The 7,465-nt window shown below is 53.1% G+C and overlaps 1 protein-coding gene across 3 annotated transcripts in view; it reads left to right on the top strand.

The window, feature by feature from the left end:
- Positions 1–5,880, top strand: part of FBXO17 (F-box protein 17) — an 11,061-nt gene extending 5,181 nt beyond the window's left edge. For 2 of the 3 annotated variants that reach the window (XM_011952413.1, XM_011952412.1), the window contains 3 exons: positions 1,130–1,225; positions 2,209–2,344; positions 4,575–5,880. In XM_011952413.1, coding sequence (XP_011807803.1) covers positions 1,130–1,225; positions 2,209–2,344; positions 4,575–4,718 — 376 coding nt within the window. In that variant the 3' untranslated portion in view covers positions 4,719–5,880. Of the gene's footprint in view, positions 1–1,091; positions 1,226–2,208; positions 2,345–4,574 lie in introns of all 3 variants that reach the window. The other variant, XM_011952414.1, reaches the window with a different exon arrangement.
- Positions 5,881–7,465: the final 1,585 nt, after the last annotated feature.

Here is a 7,465-nt window from a genome sequence, read left to right as displayed (position 1 = left end):
GCAGTGGTGCTGATCTTGGGTCACTGCAACCTCCACCTCCCAGGTTCAAGTGAGTCTCCTGCCTCAGCCTCCTGAGTACTGAGTAGCTGGGATTACAGGCACATGCCACCATGCCCAGGTAATTTTTATATTTTTAGTAGAGACAGGGTTTCGCCATGTTGGCCAGGGTGGTATTGAACTGACCTCAGGTGATCCACCTGCCTCGGCCTCCCAAAGTGCTAGGATTACAGGCGTGAGCCACCGTGCCTGGCCTAATATTTGTATTTTTTGTAGAGAAGAGGTTTCACCATATTGGCCAGGCTGGTCTCAAACTCCTGACCTCCGGTGATCCACCTGCCTTGGACTCTCAAAAGTGCTGGGATTACAGGCCTAAGCCACCGCGCTCGGCCAGTTCTTGGCACTCTGTTCTATTCCGTTGGTCAACTCACCTGTCCTTCCACCAGTACTGCACAATGTATGTGATTATGGCACATTCTAATTTGAGGTGAAGGATTGCTTACAAAGTTGTTGGCAGGAGTCCCTGAGCTAGTAACAGTTAGGGAAGGAACATTACCACTCCTAGATTGCTAGAGGTGAGGGGAGGAAACGGTTACTGAAAAATGAGAAGAGAGTGCTGTGGAGCTGCGCTTTTTCCTTGGGGGACAAGGCAGTCCCTTGAGAAGGACCCAAGAGGATATATACCCTGATTTTAGTCACCTCCTTCACTTCCATCCCCTGCTGAAGCATCTCATTGGCTGATCCAACAGGAAGCAATAGGTGACAGAGACCAGGCCATCCAGCTTTAGACCCAGGGCCCTCTCACTTTAGGAGGCCCACCACAGAGCTCCCCGCTCACATGTCTAGTATGTGGCCTTCGTTTGTACTCATGTCTTATCCCACATAGATGAGGGTCAGGCTTTCATACAGGTCAGCTGCCTGGAGCCCGCAGCAGGGTGGAGAATGGCAAAGGGAATCCAAGAGGCCCAGGAGAGATGTATAGCCCATCATACATCTTCAGGTCTGCTAGAGCAAACCCCGAGGGCTGCTTTAGAGAAGGTTATCAAGGGAGGCTTCTTGGAGGAGGTGGTTTCTGACTGCGCCTTGAATGCCAGGACTGTTTGTCCTGCCTACTGCCATCTCTCCTTCCCAGATGGTGCTCCAAGAGGCAGCTTGTGGACCTGGTGATGGAAGGTGTGTGGCAGGAGCTACTGGACAGCGCCCAGATTGAGATCTGTGTGGCTGACTGGTGAGTGAGGAGCGGCACCCTGCCCTGGAGCAGCAGCAGGCTTGGCAGCGGTTCTGCAGCAGGGGCTCATTTCCCGCCCCGTCCACCCCATGGCTAGCGGCTGTCACTGTGCACCCTTTGTGATGACACTGAGAGGCGAAGTGATGCAGAGCCAGGGAGGAGAGAGCTTTGGAGAAGCCGGAGCCCCCACTCTGTACTCCTGCCCACCCTCATCTCAGCAGGCTGGGGTGGTCCACAGGGGGCCACTGACTGGCTTGATACCCCTCTGAAACGAGACATCTCCCCCGAGCCTTTTGTGGATGCCTCTGAAGGGGTGGGAGCATGGTGCTCTGTGAGCTGAGGCTCAGGGAGCATAGTTGGGACAGGACTGGCCTCAGAGCCTGCAGGCTTAGGATCAATGCCTTCTTCCCAAAACACCCAGGTTCTGCCCAAAGCATTCCAGCTCCTCCTTCAGGCTGTGACTCCTCCATAGAAAATCTGGTCTCTTCCCTGGGGCTCTGGCTCCTCCCTGAAGTCATCAGGCACCTGCCCTGCATTGTGGTTCTTCCCCAGAGCATCCTTTCCCGTCCCCCAACTACCCACCCAAAAACCTCCAGAATCAACCCCAGGACCACCCAGACTCCTCCCCCAGGACCACCCCAGCTCCTCCCCTGCTCTGGCTCCATCTAGGACCACTCAGGCCCCTCCCCCAGGCTCAGGCTCCTCCTCTAGGTTCTGGCTTCACCCCAGGACCACCCAGACCCCTCCCCCAGGCTCTGGCTCCACCCTCGGATCACCCAGGCTCTTCCCTCAGGTTCTGGCTCTACCCCAGAACCACCAAGGCTCCTCCCATAGAGTTTCCCAAGCCAGGACGTCTCCAAATGTGGTCCAGATGTGCAGAACCCTCATCAAGATGCGGGAAGGCCCAGCCCTCAGCCTCCCACCCTGAAACCCAGAATGCTGGCTGGGTGACGGGGGCATAGAGGCTGACTGCTGCCTGGCAGGTGGGGTGCTCGAGAGAACTGCGGCTGCGTCTACCAGCTCCGGGTCCGCCTTCTGGACGTGTATGAAAAGGAAGTGGTCAAGTTCTCAGCCTCACCTGACCCGGTCCTTCAGTGGACTGAGAGGGGCTGCCGACAGGTGGGTCCAGACTACCTTCCAGCTCCCCCCGACCCCTAGAGGCACACACACCCAGCCTCTTGTCTGCGTGGTTTCTCTTCTGTCACCGCTGGGTATCTATAATAACAGCTAAGAAGTATTGAACCCTTCTTACATCCCAAGAGGCTTACATATTGATTCATTTCATTAGCAGAACAGCTTAATGTTCAACAAACACTGATTGAGCACCTACTGTGTGCTGGGCACCACTCTAGGTGCTGGAAATGCAGCGGTGAAGCAAAATCCTATCTCCATTCTAGAGTTGAGGAAACAGAGGCACAGGGAGGTTATGTGACTGGCCCAGTGCAGAGCCGGACTCAAGCCCAGTCTGGCTCCAAGACTATGCTGTCTTGATCCTCACACCTCAGTTACCAAAGTAAATGTTTTTCGGCTGGGCACGGTGGCTCATACCTGTAATCCCACCACTTTGGGAGGCCAACATGGGAGGACAGCTTGAGGGCAGGAGTTTGAGGCCAGCCTGGGCCATATAGCGAGACCCCCATCTCTACAAAGAAATTAAAAATTAGACCGGCATGGTGACTTGAGCTTGTAGTCTCAGCTACTCAGGAAGCTGAGGTGGGAGGATGGTTGGAGCCCAGCTGGTCGAGGCTGCAGTGAGCTATGATCTTGCCACTGCACTCCAGCCAGGGCAACACACAGAGACCCTAACTAAAAATAATAATAATAATAATAATAATGAGTTAGATGACAAGTCTCCCTGCTTGTAATGCTCCTGTGGCTACATCTCACAGTAAAAGCCAAAGTTATGCAGCCACGGAAAAGAAATGAAGCACCAATTCACGCTGCAACGTGGATAAACTTTGAAAAGACGATGCTGAAAGAGGCCAGACATGAAATGACAAATACTGTATGATTCCACATATATGAAATGTACACTAAGAAGACTGGTGACTGCCAGGGGTTGGGGGAGGGAGGACTTGGAAGTGACAGCTCACGGATGCAGAGTTTCTTCCTGGGGTGATGGGAATGCTCTAGAATTAGGTAGTGGTGATGGCCACATAACATCACAAATCAACTAAAAACCACTGAATTGTACACTTTAAAAAGTGAATTTTGGGCCAGGTGTGGTGGCTCACGCCTGTAATCCCAGCACTTTGGGAGGCCAAGGTGGGTGGGTCACTTGAGGCCAGGAGTTAAAGACCAGCCTGGCCCACGTGGTGAAACCCTGTCTGTACTAGAAATACACAAATTAGCCAGGCATGGTGGTGAGCGCCTGTAATCCCAGCTTCTGGGGAGACTGAGGCAGGAGAATCTCTTGAACTGGGGGAGGTGGAGGTTGCAGTGAGCTGAGATCATGCCACTGCACTCCAGCTGGGCAATGGAGCAAGTCGTGGCATCAAAATAAATAATTAAAATAAAATGGTAAATTTTGGCCAGACACAGTGACTCACACCTGTAATCCCAGCACTTTGGGAAACCAAGGCAGGTGGATCACCTGAGGTCAGGAGTTCAAGACCAGCCTGACCAACATGGAGAAACCCCCATCTCTACTAAAAATACAAAAATTAGCTGGGTGTGGTAGTACGTGCCTGTAATCCCAGCTACTAGGGAGGCTGAGGCAGGAGAATCGCTTGAACCTGCAAGGCGGAGGTTGCATTGAGCCAAGATCGTGCCGCTGTACTCCAGCCTGGGTGACAGAGTGAGATTCCATCTCAAAAATAAATAAATAAATGAAAAGTTTGTTTATGACAATTTTATCTCGACTTTTTTAAATTGAAAAAAAAAAAAAAAGCTAAAGTCCTCCTGTGGCCCACAAGGCCATGATCTGCCCATGACCTCTCTGACCCCTCTCTTCTCCCCTCACTCAGCTCCAGGCATGTTCCTACCTCGGGACCTTTGCAGAGGCCGTTCCTGCTGCCTGGGACACCCTCCCTCCAGAGCCCCTCCTGGCTCCCTCCCCTCCTTCAGGTGTCGCCTCTGTGGGGCCTTTGCTAACTCACTCTACTCACATTCCTGCCACCTTCCTGGCAGAATGCCCTGGCCCTTCACCCCCACCTATCTCCAGCGGCCAGGCCCCTGCTAGAATGGCAGTTCCACCAGGGCGGGGTCCTTTTCCTGCTTTCTTTGCTGCTCCATCCCCAGCACCTAGTGCAGGACTGGCACCTCCTCAGTCCTTGGGGCCTATCTGTTAAGGTGAAGGAAGAGAAGGGGCCCGCTGGCCCTCACCCACTCACTCCCCTTCCCCCTGCAGGTCTCCCACGTCTTCACCAACTTTGGCAAGGGCATCCGCTACGTATCTTTTGAGCAGTACGGGAGAGACGTGAGTTCCTGGGTGGGGCACTACGGTGCCCTTGTGACCCACTCCAGCGTGAGGGTCAGGATCCGTCTGTCCTAGCGACTGGACTACCACCTGACGTCGTCAGTCAAGACCAGCCTTGCAGCCAGGTGCGGTGGCTCACACCTGTGGAATCCCAGCACTTCAAGAGGCCAAGGTGGGAGGATCACTGGAGCTCAGGAGTTCAAGACCAGCCTGGGCAACATACTGAGACCCTGTCTCCACAAATAATTTTTACAAAATTCGCCAGGCATGGTGGTGCCGCCTGTAGTCCCAGCTACTCGGGAGGCTTGGGTGGGAGGATTGCCTGAGTCCAGGAGATTGAGGCTACAGTGAGCCGTGATTTCACAGCTGCACTCCAGCCTGGGCAAGAAAGCAAGACCCTATATCAAAGAAAAAAAAAAAAAAAAAGACGAGCCTTGCAGCCAGAAGCCAGAGGATATCCAGGGACAGTAGGGGGTCCCATGTGGCTGGTTCTCAGTACACCTTCCATGAACCTGCTTGCTGCTGCTTCAGCATGGTGGCCAACATGCTGTGTGACAAACTAGGCTGTTCACAGCTTTCTCAGCCCCCTAGAAGGGGGGGTGTCAGGAAAGAGACATTTAGTTCATTTGCCTGCAAACTGTCTTCTCCTGCAAGGATCTCAGTAGACTCAGTCACAAAACAAAGGCTAACCCCAGGATTTGTACCGGGGGAAGGCCGCCAACGCAGGAGGCAGAGACTTGCCGGCATGTTTTGGGGGTAATGGTGACTGGCAGGGAGCAGAGGTCCGCTGAGGCAGTCTGTCCTTGAGACCAATAGGATCATCTGCTGTTTGGGGATCTCTGGTGTTGGGAACAGGCTCCCAGATCTGGCCATAAACAAAATCTCTGCAGCACTGTGACAGGTTCGTGATGGCCATGACCCCAACGCTGAAAGTTGTGGGTTTACCGGAATGAGGGCAAGGAACACCTGGCCCACCCAGGGCGGAAAACCGCTTAAAGGGGTTCCTGAACGACAAACAATAGCATGAGCGATCTGTGCCTTAAGGACATGCTCCTGCTGCAGATAACTAACCACAGCCCATCCCTTTATTTCCTGTAAGAAATGCTTTTAGTTACTCTATAAGCTATAGAAACAATGCTTATCACTGGCTTGCTGTTAATAAATATGTGGGTAAATCTCTGTTCGAGGCTCTCAGCTCTGAAAGCTGTGCGACCCCTGATTTCCCACTCCACACCCTGTATTTCTGTGTGTGTGTCTTTAATTCCTCTAGCGCCACTGGGTAGGGTCTCCACGACCCAGCTGGTCTCGGCACTCTGGGATCCCGCCATGGGGCTGTGTAACCAGCCATCTCTGTGCAACATGCCCAGCACTGCCCGTCAGCATCTCCTGTTCGGGTCAGGCTGGTGCCTCTCATCAGAATTCCAGAATTCCATCAGAGGCCAAGTTCCCCACCCCCACCTCCTGCCCTTGCTTTGGGGGCAACTTCCTGCAAGGTAACACTTCCTTTTCTCCACACTCCTGTATACAGACTCCTGGAGCAAGGTGTGCTATGAGGAAAAGCTCTCCTGTCTCCGCATCTCCCTCCACTTCTCTCTCTCAGCTAGGCATGACCAACAAACTAGCTCAATAAAACTGGTGCTAAATATGAGGGGATGGGCAATTTTTATCTGTAATCAGTGCACCTGTCTGCCACCAGTTCTGATCCTAAAAGACCTTGAGGCCTCACGTTTACAATCAGGAGACCCTCAGGAGGCTGTGTGTTGAGCACCATGAGGAACTCGGAGACAGCTATGATGGGCTTAACAGCTCTCAGGCATGCACTCTTATCAGCGCCATTTGGTGCGGCTCAAAGTGTAAACGACCTGCCCAAAGTCACCCAGCCAGTAAGTAGGGGAGGCAGGGCTTGGAGCAGTGTTGGGCTCCAGAGCCCAATGGTATAAACAGTTCCCACATCTTTTTTTCTTTTGTTGAGACAGTCTCACTCTGTCACCCAGGCTGCAGTGCAGTGGTGCTGATCTTGGGTCACTGCAACCTCCACCTCCCAGGTTCAAGTGAGTCTCCTGCCTCAGCCTCCTGAGTACTGAGTAGCTGGGATTACAGGCACATGCCACCATGCCCAGGTAATTTTTATATTTTTAGTAGAGACAGGGTTTCGCCATGTTCGCCAGGCAACAAAGCCAGATTCCCACTCTAAAAAAACGGAGAACTTAGCCAGCTCTGGTGGCACACACCTGTGGTCCCGGCTACTCAGCCTCGGCTACTGAGGAGGCTGAGGCGGGAGGATCATTGAGCCCAGGAGGTCAAGGCTGAAGTAAGCTTTGATCATACCACTGTACTCCAGCCTGGACAAGAGTGAGACTCCGTCTCTCTCTCTCTCTCTATACACACACACACACACACACACACACACACATATAAAAGAACAGCTCCCAGGTGTGGAGCAGCACACCCCACTGAATGCTTTCCACACCCCTCCCACATCAACATTACAATTACTGCCATTTTCCAGATGTCCATGCTTTAAGGCAGAGTTTATGTGCCTAGAACCCATGACCTGCAGGAAGGAGACCTGGGCCCACCGTGCCACCTACTCGACTCCTAAGCTTAAAATAGAGTAGCCCTCTGCCAGGCGTGGCGGCTCACGCCTGTAATCCCAGCACTTTGGGAGGCCAAGGTGGGCAGATCACCTGAGCTCAGGAGTTTGAGACCAGCCTGGCCAACATGGTTGAAACCATGTCTCTACTAAAAATACAAAAATTAGCCAGGCGTGGTGACGGGCACCTGTAATCCCAGCTACTCGGGAGGCTGAGGCAGGAGAATCA

Source organism: Colobus angolensis, unplaced genomic scaffold (assembly GCF_000951035.1).
Source record: "Colobus angolensis palliatus isolate OR3802 unplaced genomic scaffold, Cang.pa_1.0 Scaffold34, whole genome shotgun sequence".
Classification (NCBI taxonomy): Eukaryota; Metazoa; Chordata; class Mammalia; order Primates; family Cercopithecidae; genus Colobus; species Colobus angolensis.
The sequence above is the reverse complement of the archived record's forward strand: the minus strand, read 5'-3'. Positions and strand labels throughout refer to the sequence as shown.